The 19,644-nt window shown below is 56.9% G+C and overlaps 5 protein-coding genes across 5 annotated transcripts; 2 read left to right on the plus strand and 3 right to left on the minus strand.

Moving 5' to 3' along the window:
- Positions 1 to 646: 646 nt before the first annotated feature.
- CDEST_06415 (Putative Ubiquitin-like domain, CAP Gly-rich domain, Ubiquitin-like domain superfamily) lies at positions 647 to 3,096 on the minus strand. The gene is made up of 3 exons (XM_062922574.1): positions 2,914 to 3,096; positions 2,337 to 2,831; positions 647 to 2,109 (listed from the first exon to the last, which is right to left on the minus strand). The coding sequence occupies exons 2-3, from the start codon at positions 2,568 to 2,570 to the stop codon at positions 1,621 to 1,623; spliced, it is 723 nt and encodes a 240-aa protein (XP_062778625.1). The 5' UTR covers positions 2,571 to 2,831; positions 2,914 to 3,096; the 3' UTR covers positions 647 to 1,620.
- Positions 3,097 to 7,634: 4,538 nt separating this feature from the next.
- CDEST_06416 (uncharacterized protein) lies at positions 7,635 to 8,382 on the plus strand (the record flags this gene model as incomplete). The annotated part of the gene is made up of 1 exon (XM_062922575.1): positions 7,635 to 8,382. One exon carries the CDS (start codon positions 7,635 to 7,637, stop codon positions 8,166 to 8,168), a length of 534 nt encoding a protein of 177 aa, XP_062778626.1. The 3' UTR covers positions 8,169 to 8,382.
- Positions 8,383 to 11,904: 3,522 nt separating this feature from the next.
- On the plus strand, positions 11,905 to 13,665 carry CDEST_06417 (Putative SANT/Myb domain, Homeobox-like domain superfamily protein; the record flags this gene model as incomplete). Its single annotated transcript, XM_062922576.1, has 3 exons — positions 11,905 to 11,928; positions 12,316 to 12,893; positions 12,960 to 13,665. The coding sequence occupies 3 exons, from the start codon at positions 11,905 to 11,907 to the stop codon at positions 13,663 to 13,665; spliced, it is 1,308 nt and encodes a 435-aa protein (XP_062778627.1).
- Positions 13,666 to 14,082: 417 nt separating this feature from the next.
- Positions 14,083 to 16,232, minus strand: CDEST_06418 (Putative S-adenosyl-L-methionine-dependent methyltransferase superfamily). Its single transcript, XM_062922577.1, has one exon. It carries the CDS (start codon positions 15,576 to 15,578, stop codon positions 14,610 to 14,612), a length of 969 nt encoding a protein of 322 aa, XP_062778628.1. The 5' UTR covers positions 15,579 to 16,232; the 3' UTR covers positions 14,083 to 14,609.
- A 1,579-nt stretch (positions 16,233 to 17,811) lies between these two features.
- Positions 17,812 to 19,640, minus strand: CDEST_06419 (Putative gfo/Idh/MocA-like oxidoreductase, NAD(P)-binding domain superfamily). Its single transcript, XM_062922578.1, has 2 exons — positions 19,311 to 19,640; positions 17,812 to 19,223 (listed from the first exon to the last, which is right to left on the minus strand). The coding sequence occupies exons 1-2, from the start codon at positions 19,363 to 19,365 to the stop codon at positions 18,109 to 18,111; spliced, it is 1,170 nt and encodes a 389-aa protein (XP_062778629.1). The 5' UTR covers positions 19,366 to 19,640; the 3' UTR covers positions 17,812 to 18,108.
- Positions 19,641 to 19,644: the final 4 nt, after the last annotated feature.

The raw sequence follows: 19,644 nt of genomic DNA on the forward strand, positions 1-19,644 counted from the left end.
CCCGCCAGGCTCGAAGCAGATATGACCGTGTAGGACTAAGGACCCCCCTCCCCTATTAACATCCGCCTTCTCTCAATCGTTGGTGCGATATGAGGATTGGAAATGCGATATGGAGGATGGGGAATTTGTATGGGAAAAGAGAAAGGGTGTTGCCTGTCGACCGCCAGCCACACTCATGCCTTCCGTGCAAACCTACTTGGGCCATGGCATGTGGTCGTGGCTCCGGCTCAAACGCGCATCTTGTGCTTTGGAGGTGATTTGTTCGTCCCGGATCCGTGACTGTCGGCTAGGACCCCAGGGCGCGGTAGCTTCCTCAGACCGAACCATGGCCTACCGACCTTCCACATGTCGAGACTTGAAAACCAGCTGCAGCACAGACCGGCACTGGCCTAATGGGCGCTCGCCTCCCGCTCAACGTCGGCGACACGAGTCTGTCTTCGTTCATGCCATTCCTACGCGCAAGCTTTCTGCTGTCGTTTCTCCTATACCCCGCAAAACCCTCCCCTTTTCTGTCTCTGTTCCCTCCTCCCCCCCCCCCCCTCTCTCTTGTTTTACCGCCGCCTAGCCATCTACCTTTGTCCTGCCGTTAAAAGTTCAGACGCCGAGAACGATCTTATCGATTCTCGCCACGATCGCGCCACCTGACGAGAACGAACCCTGCGCGATGAGATCAGGGACACAAATGGTACTGTCATATCTTGTGGGAGAGGGACCAGAGGAAGCTGATCAGGATACCAGTGACGTCTTGCTGTTGTGCGGACCCGGGATCACCCTCGGCACCAGGATGTCCGTGTGCCTTCCCAAATGTCCGGTGAATCCAGAGAGTGCCCTTCTTTGCAGCCCGGATGCTCATATAGGGCGTCCTTGGTTGGGACCTGTGGTACATGCCACACAGCTCATCCGACCCCAGTGTTCGTTGAATCCTGGAACGGAGTGGGGTTCGCCTAAATCCATATGGTTTCGGACGTTGACGCCAGGGAAGGAATATTGCGAGCAACAAACGACCTGACTTTGGAAGCCGGCCCCTCAAAGAGCGAGCCATTTTCATGCTATCGGGGCTGATTCGGAGACTGATATGGAAGTTGGGCGGGAAATGGCAGACCCTTCTTGGAAAGCATAATCCAGTTTCGGTTTCCGACGGGGAGAAACAAACCTGTCCACCTAAAGAGGTTCATCTAAACATGTGCCGAAAGCAGGAGAAAGCAACGAGGTCTAAAGGGATAACGAGAACTTGGACACCATCCGATGTCGATGACACACATTTGGTCTGGTCCTTGACAACACTGCCAAGTCGGCGGTTTCGCACACAGGGCGCTGTACTCAAAAGAGAAGAAAGCATCGAAGGTTCATGTTACTGCGTCAACGCCCCGGCTCCGAGTTTACTGATGAGTCCTCGTCTTCGATCTACCATTAAAAGAAGTTGAAATATTCAATCAACGGCTCGTCGAATTTTCAATCTGAAATTCGTCCGATATGTATGTGTTGAGGCTGAGCTGGGGAATGCTAGAAGAACCCGGCCTTTTCGTTCTCCTCCCAGCCACGGGATCATCTGACTAGATTATCGACGAGTGAGAACTCCAAGCGCGGCAACGACCGCGCCGAAAAGGCGCCCCGCTCTCATCAGATCTCTTCCATATCTTCCAAATCGTCCAGGACCGGCCAGTCGCCAACCTCAACCCGCTCGGGCCTCACAAAGACTCCGTGCTTCAACGGCGACTCTTCACCCCAGTACCGCGTTCCAGCGATGCTGCCGTCGTTCTTCCCGACGGGCTCATCGAGGTGGACTCCGATCCATGGACCCAGGCTACCAGGAATTTCCTTGACATCCCCGACATATTTGACTGTGCCTCTTCGCGAATCCTCGCCACCGACACGGCATCGCTTGCCAACCTGGATACCCTTTTGCTCAATCTCCTGCTGGAGAGCGGCAATCTTGGCCTGCTCGTGGCTTGGCGCGTCGGGGTCAAAACGACCAAGTTTTTGGGCCTTCTTCCAAGCTAGGACGGAGTCGCTCTTTTTGGCATACTCTTCCTCCGGCATGACATACTTCTCGACACCCGAGGTATCGGTGAAGTTAGGGCGTGCGCCGGCTGGACGAGTATCGGCCACCTTGATGGGAGAATTGTCAGCTGTAAGAAATCTGGGAGCAGACAAGAGAATGGGTAGTGAGTTGCCCGAGAGGCCACCGTCTTGGGCGGTGTATTAATCTGACTAGAAAACCCAAAGGGCGAAGAGGCCGCCTTGCTCCTGCTACCGGGCACAGAGGGGGGCACGAAATAAGACCGATACACACTGAAAAGATACTACCATCTTGGCCAGAGAAATGTAGGACTTACGTGTAGCTCGGCATAGGGTGCCAAAGGGAAACCCGTCAATTGTGCGCTGTCCTCGTCGGATGCTTCGATCGGAAGGCTGCCCGAAGCCGTTTTAAGGCTGATTCTCTGGGATGAGGGTGGGATACCAGTGATGGGCTCCAGCTTGGTTCTCAGCTGGCTGATGGTCCATGATGGGGTTATGCGGCGCTCTGACGAAGAGTTTTCGGAAATAACTTGCAGAGGAACGTCGGCCATGGCTGGCGAGTTGGGCTGCGTCCGGCAACCGAGGGGAAAGAAAAGGGCGTTGCCCAGGTACCTAGTCTGAGAAGAACACGTGGGGTCCCACGGAGGTTGTTGGGCTTCTGGTCTCGAGGAAGATGGGACTGAGATGTTTGGCAGACCGAGAGGCTGCCGGAAGGACGGAAGCGGTAGGGTTCAGGAACTAAACGGTTTACCTAGGTAAAGGTGCTAACCGAGCAATATCCTGCTGGCTGGGGAGAAAATTGCGCTGTAGGGCTGGAAAGACCCGTTGAATGCAAGTTAGATGCACAGCCCAGAGAGGTTCAGGTCATTGGGCTGTTCCGCCGTCGCCACGTACCTTTCTGCTTGGGTGCAGTAGGTAATGGGAAGTGGTGCGTGGTCTAAACGATCCGGTGACGTCGAGCGATATTGTAAGAAGCGTGCTCCTAGTAGTGGATCGGGCCACAAAGACTGAGGTTGCAGTTGTCCAGAAAGTTTACTCTCGTCGCTGTCGGGTGCTTGAGTGTGATGTGGGCGAAATTGGGGAATGTGAGCAAACGTGGAGGCGGCAATTCAAGCCTCACACACCTGACTACCTACTATGGACACCCAGAATTTGGGAAATGGGGGGGGCGTGTGTTTAGTACGTTGGGCTGGCAGGCACGAGGTTGTTGTTGTAGCCACACAGTCTTCAATCCCAACTCTACCCACCTACAGCTCAAGCGCACTGCTCCAGCCACGACCGGTACGTACATCTGGTCTTGACGATAGGTATGTACGGATATCTAGGTATTTAGGTACCACAGATACTTAGGTGGGTCCCTTCCGCCCCCAATCGAACCGAGAGAAAGGGAAGGATCATTTGTAGCTACCCAATGCTCACATTCTTGGTGATGACTTGTCGAACCATCCACTTCGTCCTTTGGTCTTCGCTCTCCTCCCCAATCCATATTCCCGATTGCTCACCGCTACATCAGTGAACACGGCAAGGCGAAGAACGAAACAGGATTCCTAGACACGCAAGCCGCATCATCGTTAGCCATGACCAGGCACTTATTTCCAAGCACGCCCGACGGACGACCAGCAGGGCGGCAGCGGTCCGAACCAAACATCACGGGGTGAGCCACGCACGACACAACGACACACCGAGACCGAAACAGACCCACCTGGGTCTCTCCCTTCGCGGCCAAACCTTGCGGCGAAAATAAGGCTCTTTCTTTGTGGCATGGCTGCACAGAATCAGGTGCAGCCGTCCGAGGCCGCTTCAGACAAGTTTAACCTTTGGCCGGTGGGAACAATGCCTTTTGATCATGATTGGCGAGTCCCCGTTTACATGTCCTACATGACGGGAACCGTTTGTACGGGAAGCACAACATGGCAACAGCGGCATCGATGCAGTCAAACGTCAGATTTCGCGCATGCAAACCCCGTCTTGTCCGCGCCGCTCCGGTCTGACCCACCGCCCAACTCTGCTTGTCTTGTTTATCAGAACACCACGCACCACATCAGCCAGCATCGCGCGACAAATGGATTCGATGCGCGCCTCTGCTTGGGCCACGGGAATGAGTAGCAGGGTGTGCGTTCGGTCCAAGGCATATCGCAGGCATCGCGACACAATGTATGGCCCCTCTCTCCCGACCCTTCTATTGTATGTGTGCAACCGGCCGACGGTGCATATTTGCCCATCCACACTTTGGTACCTCCGAGGTGCACCCCTTTGGGCGCAGGGCTACAAGCACTACGAGGATCTGGCAATCGAAGGGCGGACAACGCACACGGACAAGATGAAACATTCATCATCATGTTCGTTGCAGAATCATGACAACCGACCCACACCTGCGCACATAGTGTACACACCTTCCATCCCACGCTCCAATGTAGTTAGCTGGGGGCGGGCATGGGGCAGTCGCTCGCGCGCACCCGTCGACAGATCATGGCAACAAGCCTGTTCGCCATTCAACTCGGGATGGACAAGCCCATTGACGTGAAGCGTTTTCCTTTCCAGAACAACCCCTGACCTTTCTTATGGAGCCAGGACTCGTCTTTCCCAATTGTCTATGCGTCTCCGTCACAACTCAGGTTTCGCGTCCGAACTCGACGAGAACCTATCAAACTACTCAATATTTCATTAAAGACAGACTGTTAGGATCCTCAGCTACGGGAGAGGAAGAAAGAGCCCAAGAAGAACGACTTTGGTTTGGCAATCATTGGTCATGAGCTTGCGAGGCGAGAGCTGAGCCACGCCCCCAAGTGATTTTGATGACTTGGTCCCGGGATGGTGTTCGGCGTCGGAGCCGTCAACGACAAACCATCTCCACCGCGTGCCAGATCTACCCCTGCCACCCGATCCGCCAGTGGGCTGCCGCTATGCCCAAGAGAGATCCGGTTATGCCCAAGAGAGATCCGGTTCTGCAATGCTGGCTGCCGTTCACCGCCACGTTGGGTTTTCATTGTGTCACCGACAATTGGTTGTTCTGGTTGAATAGGACGGATCTGATCGTCTTTCACACCTTTGTCGACCAGGCAAGGAACGCTGGCGCTGGGGCAAATGGTGCAAGGCAACACGATTTTGTTTCTAGTCAACCATGTTCAACTACGACGGCCACTGGACGAAGACAAGGACGGCGGGAGTGCATGCATCAGATGAGCAGCTTTTCTGCCCTCCCTCCTTGCTCGAGCTTCACCAAACGCTGGCCAACCCTAACGGTCGACAATGTATGGGGAGCTACCCGCCCATCTTTTGTCTTCATTTTCGGACAAGCTCTAGGATCCGTCCATCCCTCCTCGCAGATCGCCCCATGACGTCGGCGTTAGTCATGGCACGGGAACAAGTGGTGAAGTAGCTCCGGGACAGGGGTTGGGATTTGGGCAGGTGCATAGCCAGCACAGCGCATTTGGGCTATAACACGCCCAGCTAAGGTGACAGGAAACCCTATCGACAGCGAAGACGGCAGTCCTCTTGCCGCACGCTGCCATCTCACCCTTGTCCGTGTTTCCAATCCATTGTCGGGCTACTGTTGCTAGCTCTGGGAAGGTGGCGTGCCGTCCTGCGTCCTTGATTGTGGTGACTCGCCCCGGAATACGATGGGTTGCGATGAGAGGACGAGTGAGCAAGCAACGCAAAAGCTGCGATGCAAAGCCAGCAAACGAATGGAGATTGCTTCCAAGGGGTGCGGCGAGGACAAGGAGAAAATTTGCAGAGCAAATCCAATGGAAGTGTTCCTTTTGAACGTCAGCCCCAAGACGGAATGCAACCCCAACGAAGCGGTGCCTGGTGGGCGGGCAGACGGCTACTAATCACAGCGGGAGGCGTTTGGTAGGCTCTCGATACCCGAAGGACCACGGGGGTGAGAGTGGACGTACATCTATACTTCAGCTCACTTGACCAGCCTACGTCGCTAGCGACACAAAGCAGAATAAGAAAGAACAGCGACAGGTGCTATGTTGCCATAACCCCAATCTTGGCGTCTAGTAGACAATGGCCCGGAGCGGCTGCTTCGCAACCCGGGGCGGATCGAACATGGATGAGAATGGGATTGTGACGATAAGATCTGACCAGGTGTGCTCCGCAACAACCGATTTGAGAGACGATGACAGGCGCACCACCTACCGACGTCGTCCCCCCCCCCCCCCCCCCCCCCCCCCCCTCGCCTCTTGCCTTGAGGTTCCGGGCACCGACATGACAAACATGCCGGTCCGACCGGCGGGATGGCCATCAGCATCTGGGCCAGCTTCTAGGCTCCTCCACATGCGTGATGTGTTAGAGCCCCGGTCCTTGGTTGATGGGCAGCCCCTCCCCCCTCGTCCTGACCCCAGGCGGCAGCCGTATGTATGTCATCTACCGAGCGATACGTAAGGGCCGAAGCGGCAGGCGGGAAAATCCAGGATCGCTGGAAGTCCAAGGGCACCCTGATGCATGCCTACCCCGAGCAACAAGTCCTTCACTGGGGCGATTGACAATGTTATTGGGGGAGTGTGAGGGCGAGATGTCCAGGCAGCCTCGTCCGAGTCAAGGGCGTGTAAAAGTCAATGCCAGATGTAAGCGGCGGTGAGGTGTCTTACTCGTGTTGGTTTGACGGTCCCCCAAACGGCGGCTCGCCTTGGGGAAGGTGCAGTCGGTCAGTGGTGGTACGGTGTGGTGTGGGAGGAAGGCATCACTAGGTAGGGTAGCCCTTCCAGAGCACCAAACCCCCGGATATTCACTTCTGCCCAAGACGCAGCCAGGTGACCGACACGTACTCACGTTGGTCGTCCACGCACTCCGGCGGGTTTGCAGTTCTTTAGCACAAGACTTTACGTAGGCCGGCGAGCTGGCGAGCTGGCAAACTACCCAAGGTACCTACCTACCTACCTACTTGACTAACGGAATAGCGCAAGAACGTCTAGCTGTAATGACCCGAAAAGCTGCAAATGTCACGGCCATGCAGTCAGTGGGAGGTAAGCAGTACTTTGGGGCGCACTGCCGCCCTACCGTGACTTACATCCCTTAAGTCCCCGCAGATAGATGTAAGGAAAGTCGATTGGACCTAGGTAGGTAGGCCGGATTGGCATGGTGGCTCCGAGAGATGATACGCGAAGGCGTGGCCGGGAACTATCAGGTGGTAGGCATTCCACGTGTAGTTGTCGGGCCTCGTACTCTGATCGTGCTCTGTAATTGCTGCCCGTCACACGGTCCTCGTCCCAAGCCGACCAGCCCAAAGGTACCTAGCTAGTCAGTACAAGCGTGTGAGATTGCGAAGAAAATGCCCTAGCGCAATTGCCTTTTCAGGCCGTCAATAGCAATGGAACGTCCGGAAGAAGGAAAGAAAACCTGCGCTCAAGGGGTGCGGAAGAAGAGAAAGAGCATCTGAGAGTCGCAGCATGATGGGCGATATGGTGCCAACAGAAACAAAACAGAGAGATGGCATTAGGCTTTGCGGCGCGGTACGTACCCGGGCGGCATATTCGCAATTCTCTGTTTCTTCACTCACTCTCATACACACAAGCTCACTCCCACCCAATCTCACTCGCTGTTGCTCACTCCCACACGGGGCAAGAGCCATCTGTAGTTCGGAAACCGAAAGAAGCGGCTCATGGGAGATGAAAATGACAAACAACAATACAAACACCAACCGGGAAACATGGCGTCTGGCAGGTGGAGGCAGGCGGCAGGATCATCATCGACTGACAGCGCACAACATGTGCTTCTTTTCTCAGCATCTCTCTCAATCTCACACCACTCGCACCACGCACATGGCCACAAGCACGCGCACGCGCACGCGCACATACAATGCCCAACGATGGATGCCGTTCCAAGTTGCTCCACGCCTCCTTCTGCGGTCAATCTTTGTACTACTACGCCATCTCCTCTCATACGCGCCCAGCCTTCCACTCCGATTGCGCTCCGGTATTGCTTCTTTTCCCCTGCCTCTGGTCATTAGGGTCGCTCCCATATGTACAGCCCTGTCGTCATGTCAGGCACCGATGCTGTGGAGGCTGGCACAGTTCGAGACACCCGGGAGACAACAGACAAACAAACAATCAGGAGCCAGCCGGATCCCAAGCCTTCTGTGGCTTGACCAAAAGCAAAAGATGAACGAGACGACGTGGGCGTCGTGTGGCCACCTTTGCTGACGATAGTGTGGGTGGGCATGTGGGGGGGTGTGACAACACCACAACACCGATGGCTTCGGTACAGCCGCTGAAACAAAACAAAAAACAAGAAGAAAACGAAGAAAAGAGAACTCGAGAGAACACAACAGCATAAGAAGAGGGACCGCGAATACGACGGCCAGAAAAATAGCCGCTCGAAAGCCGCTAGCCAGCGAAGCAGTGAGCAAGCATGTCCCAAGTTTGCATGGCGATCATGGTTCATGGCAAGTTGATGCAGTCGGACCTATGGACTCCAAGCTCACACCTGCCCGCGCCTGGGCAAGCCAGGCTATAACGTACACAGATTACCACCCTGGTCCTAGGAGGCTTTCACTGGACAGACGCTGCAAGCTGCGCTGCGCTGTGCGGTGCTGCATATCTGACCGCCAGTTCATCATCAGACCAAGCAGTGGCCACGGTGAGAGCACCACCAGCATCAACGAGGCAGGGCAACGCGAGGCGAGGGAGGCCGACAAGACGGCAAGAGAGACTACCACGACACGAGACAAAATACAGGTTTGGTCAAGGACGGCTCCTGGGCGGGCATGAAATGCATTGATCAAATGTTTCTCAAGTCAACCCGGCACCCAGCACCCGGCAACCAGCCCGTCCCTGTGGCTAGTCAAGCGCCCTTTTCGACGACAACGAGTCGTTCGGTAGTGGCGCATAGTCGCCGTTATCGTTGTCGCCGTTTGCCATGCAGCCTCGTCGAGACAAAGCCTCTTCCAACGCCCATTGTGTCGACCGCACAGACGTTGGGGCTCGATGCGGCCGACTGTTCTTCGTCGACTGTTCTCCCGCTGCCGTTACCGTTGCCGCTGCCATATGCAGAGCACAGTACTTGCGCTACCTCTACCGGCCCATGTTCTTGGTTTCTTTGTTTTTTTCTCTTAGAGAGATGGAGAAAATCAGACTGCTCTGCTCGTTGACTAGTCGCTGGCACTAGCCACTAGCCGCGGAAGAGAGCCGCCCAAGACATAATGAGACACACATGCAGCCTGGTTGCTTGATCGAGCAGAGCAGACGCCATGGAATCCGCCAGGATCGGCGAACAGCATAAGCACAAGCCAGCAAACTGCCAGAAGGCACGCATAGGCAGTGGCGGAGGCGCCCCCAATCCAGACCAGGGTGGAGAAGGGCAAGAAGACAGCAGAGCATGGCTTATGGGCCATGACCTTTGGCATGGCATGGTGCATGGCATAGCTGGCACAATTGAGTGAGCAGCGCTCCTGCGAGTGTGTGTCCGTCTGGCCAAGAATCGGATCCTCGTTCGTCCCCCCCTGGGCCGACCCCATCCATCCTTTTCAACCTGGCTTCACCTTTTGGCGTTCCAGTCTCGGATTCTCCAGACGTTTCCTAACTTCTCGCCTTCTTGTTGCTTAACTATGCGAGCCGTCATACTTTCCCGTTTGACTTCTTCGGTCGACTGCCGGAACCAGGACGCCAGCCAACCACGAGGCCACGACTACGAAGCTACCCGCTGCCTCCGGGACTCACGTCAAGCAGCCGTCCCAGCTTGCGAGGCCGGCCATCTGTCTCCTCATCCAGCTGCCTGACAGACAGCAGATCGTCACCCTGGACGAGGAGTATCCCATGGAGGCCCATACCTCAGCCGCCGCTGCCATGCGCATGTGCAATGTGCAATGACCACTCTCGACTCTTCACTGCGTCAGCAACGGCAGGTTTCAACATGGGGGCTCCACACAGCGCCCGTATGCGGTTTCGTGACAAACTGTTGCCCACCACATTCCGCCCCTCCCCACGCCGCTCGTTGTCTTGCCCTAAGCACGCGCGCTCTTTGTTCGGGGACCCTGGGATTAGGATTATGGGCCATGCACACTCGACCACCTCGCGAATTTCCTGCCCTCTCGTTAGAATCGGGGCTCCGCGGGGGAGCTGTGACCATGCGCGGTCGTGGTCATGATACATGGACACGAACCCTTCCTTACCGTGTACCAACCATTGTCCAACGGCCGGTCTCCTCCTCCCCCTTGGATCCCGTCTATCGGAAAAGCTATCGTCCAGCTCGCTTGCTTCGTTGACTCTCGGCTATGACACGGCATTGAAGGCGCCGAGCCAGGCGTACCACGGGTCGTGGACGGGTCTGCTTGAACCACAATGACGATGCATGAATTCGTGGCCATGCTAATTTAGCACCCAGCCCGGTAGTGGCCTCTCGATGCCGCCCTCGAGTTTCGATGCTTTTTTTGTTCTTCTCCCTCCTCTATCTGGTGTTGCTACAAGGCACATACTCTGCTCTGTTCTGCACACTACGCTATGCTACAGTACAGATACACTACACTGCACCACATTGCACTACGACTAGGACCCCCTTCTTAATCGGAGGGTGTCGACATACGGGAGAACACCAGCCCCAGGCCAGACGCTAGACTGGGCAATAACATGCTGTGAGGGAGGGAGAAAGAGGGGTGTGCGTTGGAAAAGAAAAGAGAGCATGGCAGCCACCTAGCTGGTGGTGTCTGTGTGTGCGGCGGGAAGGGGGGGCGTGTGTTTTCCAAACATATGCTCAACTCGCCCATCCATGTCGGTTCCCAAACCACGCCTGAGCAAAGCAGTCCTTCCTTCATGAGCCCTATTCGGCCAATACCTCCACCGCTAAGTACGCATTCTTCAATGAGGGCAGGGCAACAGGTGGACTGGCCCAGACGAAGGCAAGGGACGGGCAGCGTCAACAAGAGGCCATCCGCTACCGTTGGTCATTGATTCCCTACCTATATGCGAGCCAGGTATATATGGCCTCTCTGCCCTATTGCTACGCTCACTGATGCGCGCGGCGGTGGTGCCGGTTTGCGAAAGAAATGATGGAGGAAAATTAAAAATGGTAAAAATAAAAAAGGATAAGGAAACTCGAGCCAATTAACCTTGTGCCCTTGCCAAACACACACACACACACACACACACACATACATCCACATCCACATTCACATCCGCATCCACATACACACACACACACACACACACACACACACACACACGCACACAGGCTTCCCCCATCCACACCCTCTCGCTCTTTGCACACATACACACATCCCATGCGTACCCAAACCGCCTGCCTTCTCGTCGTCTCTTTCTGCTCCACAGCGGCAGATGTCTCTCGCCCTCTGTTTCTCTCACTATCTCACTCTCACAGCTCACTATCGTGCTGGTTTTCGGATTCTTTACACACACACCCTTGCCCCCCTGGCACGCCCCTCCCTGGCTTCTCCTGCCCAAGCATCCGTACCCTCCTGTTTCTTATTCGGTGACTTTCCTCTCTTCAGTTCAAGAGTCTTTTGGGCCTGGCTGTCACTTTGTTAACCAGACCCCAGTTTCCTTCCCCCACCTCCTCCTCCACCTCTTCAACCCATCACCGTCCCTCCAACTATGACTTTCTTTGGTCCATTTTAATTCTTTTCTCTTCCATTCACAAACTGCATCACCGCAAGTTCCCGACGTGGACCGGCTTGTACCTTGTTTCGTTGGCCTCTACCGACTTTCCATAGGAGAAGGATGACTCTGGCAAAGCTTCGCTTTTTGATGAAGACATCTAGCAGCCTGGTTTGACTGACGTATACCTCCTCCTCCGCCGCCGCCGCCGCCGCCGCCGCCGCCCTTCCTGTCCGCCCGTCCGACCGCCCACCCGCCTGCCTGCCTGCTTCAACATCGAGCAAGCTCAATTTCCCATCATTGATTGCCGGCCTTGCGAACTGGCCCAATCATGTTGATGACTTCTTTCAAAACCGTCAGCTCCGCCGCCATCTTGATCTAAACTTGGATCCCCATCTCCTCTCTCGGATCTTCAGAACCCCACCCATTTCCTTTCCTTACTCGCCAGAATTACACGGAAACATCTTGTCAACTTGCCAACTCCCAGGTCACCATTGCCCATTGCTTAGCGAACTAGACTCACGAGAGAACTCGTTGTCTCGCCACGCCCGGCAACAAGCTCGTTTTCGCTACTCTTTCTCCACCGTCAACAACATACGCCCCCCCGCCACGAGCTCGACTGCCTGTGACTTTACTTGCGACGCAGAAGATCACCCTAGACAAACATCGAACAACGGTCCCAGTTGCCAACTTTGGGACAATCTAACCAACCATCAATCACACAGCTCCTCCACCTTTACAGCTGCCCATTTTGGGTGGTGTCACGCAAACCGAAAAGCTGGCGCGCGTCTATCGCGCCCATGACACAAGACCGTATCCAACCTACCTAGGCGGCAAAACCGTCACCGTGGATATCGCGTCTCTCTTGAAGGCTCCCGACTCAGATGAGTCCTCCACTGCTCCGCCTCAGCATACCCGTTCTTCGTCAGACCCCTCCACGACCGCAACCACGGCGGCCACGGTGCCTGTCAGCGGGCTGCCTCCGTATGGCCCGCCATCCGTAGCACAGGGCCTGGCCGCGAGCGGCAAACGTGCCATGCCGCCGCACGTGGCCGAATCCCCGGCCAAAAAGCAGAGCAAGTGGTCGCCGGAGGAAGATGCCTTGATCATCGAACTCCGGGGGAGCGGCATGAAGTGGGAAGACATATCCAAGCGTCTTCCGGGACGAAGCGCCATCAGTTGTCGACTTCACTACCAGAACTACCTCGAGAGGCGGAGCGAGTGGGATGAGGAGCGTAAAAACAAGCTTGCACGGCTGTACGAGAGGTACGATACTGGCGCAGCAACGTCGCAGACGACGATGAAGCCCCGTGTCCCATCGTTAGACAGAAAAAGAAGAGAAAGTATCAGTAGAAGTAGCAGAAGAGGAGCTAACGTCCGAGTCAGGTTCAAACCCGAAATGTGGGCAAAGGTTGCGGAAGAGATGGCCGTTCCTTGGCGAGCCGCAGAGGCCATGCACTGGCAGCTCGGCGAAGCTGACATGGCTCGGCGGGCTGGCGTTGTGCCGTTTTCTCTGACCGCAGTCAACGTCGACCAACCCGGTGCCGGTGGTCATCGGCACTCCCCTTCCCGCGGTCACATGCACTCTCAGTCGCAGGGCAGTCTGCCCCGGGACATGGGCGGTCCCTCTCCACGATACGGCCGACCGCCACCGGGGATATCGCCAATCCCTGGTGGACGAGCCATCGCCGCCCGACGCGAGAGCGTTCCAGGAAGACCGCAGATGGGCCCGGAACCGAACGAGATGACGGGTATGGGACAAGGCGGCCCTGGGCTAGCACCGATCCAGGGGCTCCCGCCGGGCCGAGGATCCGGGCTGCTTCCGGGTGTGGCCGAACTCACGACGGGCGTGAGCCCGTACAGCACCCCCGCATACGCAATGGGAGGCATGCCCACGGCGAGCCCGGTGCCGAGTGCCAGAGCGAGCCCAGGACCGCTGCTTCCCGCCCTCCATTACCCGCCACCCCACGAGTCGGCTGGTGCCAAGCGACGAGCTAGTCCGGGCACAGAGATGATGGGCTCAAGGGAAACGAGTCGGCGACGACACATGGACCCCCGGCAGGAGGAGATGGATCGGCGGCGCGTTGCATGACTGTACGGCAGAGCGTGGGCAATCCTGGAGGGCGAAAGGCGGCGCAGACGAACTTGGAGTCGGGGACAAAAACGACTCGCGAGTGAGAGCACGAAACGGGAACACGGCATGTTGCATCGGGATTGGAGCAAGATTTTGTCTCTTTTTTCTCCCCCCCCCATACTTACAACTCATTGTCATCTGAGTGGGCTCTCCCGTGTTGGAAAGCAGATTCTCCTCTTCAGGACGTCTTCCTCCTTCTCCTCCTCCTCCCCTTTATCTTCGTGTCATTTTACTTTTCCCTGACGTTTTCTTTATTTTCTTCTTTTGGTGTTCACGTCATCTCTCAGCCGGACGGCGGCACGATTTGTGTGGGGATCTATGCATGGATGGATGGATGGATGAGTGGATGAGTGGGTGGGTGGGTGGGCGCGCGCTTACGCATGAGGCGACAAAACATCAAAATTCTGATTGCCGTTGGGTTTTCACGGTACCCGGCAGGTGGGAGATGGGAGGGGAGAAAAGAGACCATTTCTGTATTCCTTCGCCTTCTTCACGGATGACAAAATCGCGGTGGTTGAGATGGTCGAGAGGGGGTGAGGAATGTGAGGTGGAGGGGGAGGGGAGGGGAGATGAAGAGGGAGGGAGGGAGGGAGAGAGAGAGAGAGACGCGCGTGCGTGCGTGTGTTTGTGTGTGCGCGAGCGTGCGTGTGCTGCTTCACCTGTATGTATTGTTTCTTGGAAGGGACGACCAGAGCGAAGAGCGTAGGGAGAAGGAAGCAAGGAGCAAACGAACTATGTGTCACTTGATGAAGAGATGGGAAACGGTCATGATAGAATTTCGGGTCCCTAGATCACCCCTTCTTCTTTTTAAACCCTCTCTCCCTTCCCCCTGCCATCTCCCCCCGGTTCCATGCATGCATGCGGTACTACTTTTGCTTCCCTCGAGAGTCGGTTGATGTTCGTCAAGCGTCCCGGCAAAAGACGGCCCACCAGTTGTCCCTCTCGTAGCCACGCTCGAGGACCCTGCCTCCCACCTCGACCACGTCCTCCTCGAGCTCTCCCTCGCGGTAGAGGTGATAGTACCTCTGGAACGTCTCGTCCTGGGCCGGCCGGTCCTGCTCCTTCTTGCCCTTGGTGACCCATGACACGAGCTGGTCCTGCGCGGCGCCGGCGTCCCAGCCGCGGCGGCTGCTGCCCTGCTCCAGCGCCCATACCATGACGAGGACCTTTCCGGTGCCGGGGCGGACGGCGTCGAGCAGGGCGGCGACGGCGGCCCGGCGGCGTTCGCGCGTCGACATGTGGTGGATGACGGCGATGGAAATGGCAAAATCGAAAGCCGAGGCCCGGTACGGCAGAGCCAGGGAGTCGGCTACCAAGACCTGGTTGTTCGGAGCCCGGGCCGGGGGCGGCGGAGGTGGTAGTGGTGGTGTCTGTGCCGCGTCCGCCGCAGGCCCGGATGTCGCGGCGGCGTTCTTGTTCTTCTTGTTCTTCTTCTTGGAGACAGCGGCGGCGGCGGCGGCAGAAGCTTCGGCGTCAAAGTGCGGCGGCTGGTAGCTGCGAGCCAGCGAAACCAGGTTGGCGCTCCGGTCCGAGGCGACGATGTAGAGGGCCGGATTGACGCCAATGTACTTGCCGTTGCCGCAGCCAGCGTCAAGGCCGACGGAGCCAGGGGCCAGCGAGAGTAGGAAGGAGGCAACGAGAGGCCAAGGCTTGTAGCGGGTGGATGAGAAGTGCGGGGCGATGGCCTCGTAGACGGTATGGACATGGCGCGACTCGTAGGCGGCTGCGTCTTCCTCCTCCTCCTCCTCCCCCTCACACTTCTCCTTTGCTGGTTGTCGAGGACTCGTCAAGTCCGCCGTCGTCGTATCGTCTACAGCGGCGGGCACGGCCGGGTGGCCGGCGCCGTGTTGGGGGCCGGATGAGACGGTCATATGGAGCTTAGTCCGCCGGTGATGGGCGGCGTGAAATGATGTGGGATTGGCTAACCGACCGTAGCAGGCTAGTTTCACGTTTTTCCCCCAGGGTTTTTTGAAATTGGAAGGGAAAAACAACCCCTGGCTTTCTTGTAGGCGGCAAAAAGCTTTTCCTTCGCCCCGCTGAGTGTTGTTTCGTGCGAGGTATGCTTACCGTTCTACAGACTGCCCAGGCCGGTCGGGAGAAAAGGGGGTGCGCTGGAGAGAGGTAAGATACGAGGGGTGTTGACGTTGGCGTCGGCAACCAGGCCCCTGGTTTGCGGTCCCGTTAAGGTTGGATGCGCGTCGAGACGTTGGAGTAGCTAGCGCCCGCTGGGAGCGAATTCCGTTGGCGCAGTAGCCCGTCTGTGTCTCCCTGGGTATGGCGATAGATTGCCTGTACAACTGCTACCCACCTAGGTACTTAGGCACCCACACCCCCCGTTTATCCTTCCCTTTCTAGGTGTGCAAGGAAGAGAGTGGTTTGCGGGAAGGGAGAGAAATTGAGCCGGAAAATGCCAGTTGCAGACCAGTTGAGGTTTGTGCGCTACAGATGCGGACAGCACGCGGCGCGTGGGTGGCGGTGGGTGTGGTTGCAGAGGGCAAGGAGAAAAGGGGAAAAAGCCGTTGAGGGCCGTCCAGAAGGAGCGAAAGAGACAGAGAAGAGAGCCCCCCCCCCCCCCCCCCCCCCCCCCCCCGACGGAAAAATGACGAGTGTCTGAGCGTGCGTTGGCGTTGTGGCTCTCCGCTCCATCCCCCGCCAGTTTGCGCCGCTGAGGCTTGGCTTTCTAGGAGGGGAAGGGGGGGAGTGTGCTGACTGATGAGGTGTGGTTGGGAAATAGAACGGGATCGGGGAGGGGGGAGTGGATCCCATCGTCCCTTTTTTTCCCTCCCCTGTGAAGATTGAGGGCTGAGGGCAATCCCGCGGTACGGTGCGGCGCGATTTAGTGCTGGCAACCTCGAACCGGGTTACGTTCCGGCATTGGAGGGGAGGGGGGAGGGCTTGTCCGAGTCGGTGAGGTCCGAGTCGAGTCCCGCTCTAGCGCCATCTTCTGCCGTTCGCCATGCATTTATCATCAACGTTACGCCTGAGTGGACGAACCCTTCATTTTCAACCCATGGCGTTTGCAGATGGTGATCCATGTCCAGCCCTGGTCCCAAATCTCCCTTGTTCAGGCAGACCAAACCAAAGCACCGGCAAACGGGAGAAGGGCGAGACAAGACAAAAGCAGAAGCCAGACTGAAAGGGGAAAATAACAATAAGGGGAGGGACGGCACGTTCCCGACTGGGGCGCAAACGAAATTTGGAATCCCGAGCACTCGGTACGAACGGATGGAGGTGATCCTTGGGCTGATTGCTCGCGTGATTGCCGCCAGGGATACCGAGTCCTTTCATTCGGTTCCAGCTTGTCGATTCCGGCCAGCCCTCCTCTCCCCCCCCTTGTCTTCATGACCTTTGACATCGGTCAGCCAGCCATCGATGCCCAGAGGAGAGCATGTTGCTCATAATCGTTGGCCAAATGGGGACGCCGAAATCAAGGAGTCGTGCATATGTTTGCTTCGGTTAGGTGAACCGCGGGTCATTGCATCCTGAATTTCATCGGTACACTTGGCCAAGCACCTTAATTAAGTACCTCCTCTCTCACCATGTAATCAACCCCCCCATACCGTCCATTGTGTGATGGATGTCAGATTCAGGTGACCCGCTGTTTGTGTGTGACCAGACACACGCCACGCACACACACACACACACACCTTAGATTTAATCTCCGATCGACGGGAACAAATTCGTGCTGGGGGGGAGGTTGTGTATGGCAGGGTTATGCTGCAGGTATTTGTGCAAGTTTGCTTTCGGTGCAATTGTTTTTCTTCTGCATTCCAGCACGTGGCCGTTCCGAGGACGAGGGTCGCTTTCTTGGCGAAACTCATCCCGTCTTCCGTGGCCACGTGTGGGATTATGACCCATGTATGACAAAACCGATCACCACTATCTTTGGGAGGCTGGCAACCGTCGAAGCCATTTGTGGGACGTCGGTCAACAGAACACGCCTGTTTCCGCGTGGCACTCGACCTACCTAGGCACACACACTAATCAATTTTGTTTTCCAACACACCAAGGCCGCCCCGGGGTAGTACTTGGGGAGGGGGGGTGGACAGAACAAACAGCAGTGAGGGAAGGCTGTTAATCTGTCAGCCTCGAGCACATGTCTTGCACAGAAAGAGAGACATTGACGTGAAACGGTCGCGGACCGTAAATCGCTTAGCTTGTTGTACTCGTCGCCCAACGCCGTCCCGTCCCGAACCGCCGTCTCGGGCCGGCCATAGCTGGCTCCCGGAAGTGGGTCACCGTGCGGCCCCCTCTCCATTTATGGTCGGGGTTCCCTTACATACAGATATACACAGGTATTTATATACATGTCTGCTTTCCGCTTATTACATGTATACAAGCTCCTATGTACTTTCCTCACAAGTCAATTCCCTTGGTATTTCTTCCTCACGACCTACTGCATCAAGCATTGCCCAGGTTCAGCGGGCTCTTGGCGTCAAACTCGTGGGAGGTGATGAGCTCCGGGTACTGGATGCCACCCTGCTTGATGGCGCTGTCCATCGTCTCCATGATGACGAGACTCTCAGACAGCGGCAGCGAGGCGCTCTCGAGCTTCCCGTCGCGCAGGCACCGAGCACATTCGTCAGCCTCCCAGAACATGCCGTGGCCCCACTGGCGGGCCTCGTCCGTGGGGATCGGGCAGTCAACGACCTCGACCTCGTCGACGCCCTTCTTGACGACCTTGTACGAGAGCGGACGGAACGCAGGGTGGGCGACCTGGATCTCGCCCTTAGAGCCCTGGATGCGGATGGCGGGCGCCGTATTACCCTTGCCGTCGGGTGCCGTGTCGACGCGCAGCGACGTCGTGGCGATGCCCGTCTGCTGGTTCTTGGGGAAGTTGAGGATCATGGTGGTCGACTCGTCGGCGCCGGTGGCGGCATACTTCTGCACCGAGGCCAGGACCTCGGGGGACTCCTTCTCGGGCTGCAGGTGGTACAGCGTCTGGAACAGCCAGGTCAGGGAGTATATGCCCAGGTCGAGGAGCGCGCCGCCGGCGAGCTCAGGGTTGACCATGCGGTGCGAGTCGGCAAACGAGAGCTTGTCGGAGCCATCGGTGCAGTTGTTAAAGGACAGGTCGGCGGTGGTGCGGTAGACCTTGCCGATGGCGCCGCTGGAGATGAGCTCGCGCACCTTGATGCTGAGAGGGAAGTAGCGGGTCCAGACGGCCTCCATGAAGAAGAGCTTCTTGGCGCGGGCCGTCTCGACGAGGATGCGCGTCTGCTCGGATGTGACGGTCAGGGCCTTTTCGCAGAGGACGTGCTTGCCGGCGTCGAGGGCGAGCATAGCGTTCTGGAAGTGGTGCGAGTGCGGGGTGGCGACGTAGATGATGTCGACGTTCGGGTCGCGGACGAGCTCGGCGTAGGAGCCGTAGACGGTCGTTTCGGCGGGAGCGTCAATCTTCTTGACAAAGTCTCGCGCCTTTTGGGCATCGCGGGATGAGGAGACGGCGGCGATGCGATGGGCAACGTCGGTCACGTCGCGGGAGGCCGGGTTGGTGAGGAGGTCTTTGCAGAAGGCTGTGAGATGTTAGCCGACGTGACCTACCCAGACGTATTGTAGAGTCATAGATGTGGTCGAAGATAAAGTGGTAGGAGAGGGCTTACTCTCGGCGATCCAGCCGGTGGCCATGATGCCCCAGTTGACTGTGTGTGGCGCCATCTTTGGAAGTCTTGTCTGGGTGGTACTGCGATCGAGGAAGTGAAGATTGGAAACTTGGAAACAGGAATTGGTTCGACGAGAATGCCAACGGCTAGGTAGATGTGCAAGCAACCGAAACTGAGAGGGAGAGGGAGAGAGAGAAGGAGGAGTAGATGGCCCAAACCAAGTTCGAACCGGCGAGGGTGCCTTTTCCCTTTTGAATCCCGCATCAACACGCGCCCCCCTCCACTGTTGAAATCCTCGGAGGGAGCTGCTGCGGGGTACCAGAACAGCATTGGT

The sequence above is a fragment of the Colletotrichum destructivum genome, chromosome 4, assembly GCF_034447905.1.
Source record: "Colletotrichum destructivum chromosome 4, complete sequence".
In the NCBI taxonomy this organism is placed as follows: Eukaryota; Fungi; Ascomycota; class Sordariomycetes; order Glomerellales; family Glomerellaceae; genus Colletotrichum; species Colletotrichum destructivum.

Bases quoted from the DNA above. Each gene is read 5' to 3' on its own strand.
- CDEST_06415 (XM_062922574.1), bottom strand. From the start codon at position 2,570: ATGGCCGACGTTCCTCTGCAAGTTATTTCCGAAAACTCTTCGTCAGAG. The intron at 2,110-2,336 runs GTAAGTCCTACA...TCTCCCATCAAG, and splicing joins CACCCTATGCCGAGCTACAC to GTGGCCGATACTCGTCCAGC.
- CDEST_06418 (XM_062922577.1), bottom strand. From the start codon at position 15,578: ATGACCGTCTCATCCGGCCCCCAACACGGCGCCGGCCACCCGGCCGTG.
- CDEST_06419 (XM_062922578.1), bottom strand. From the start codon at position 19,365: ATGGCGCCACACACAGTCAACTGGGGCATCATGGCCACCGGCTGGATC. The intron at 19,224-19,310 runs GTAAGCCCTCTC...AACATCTCACAG, and splicing joins CACCGGCTGGATCGCCGAGA to CCTTCTGCAAAGACCTCCTC.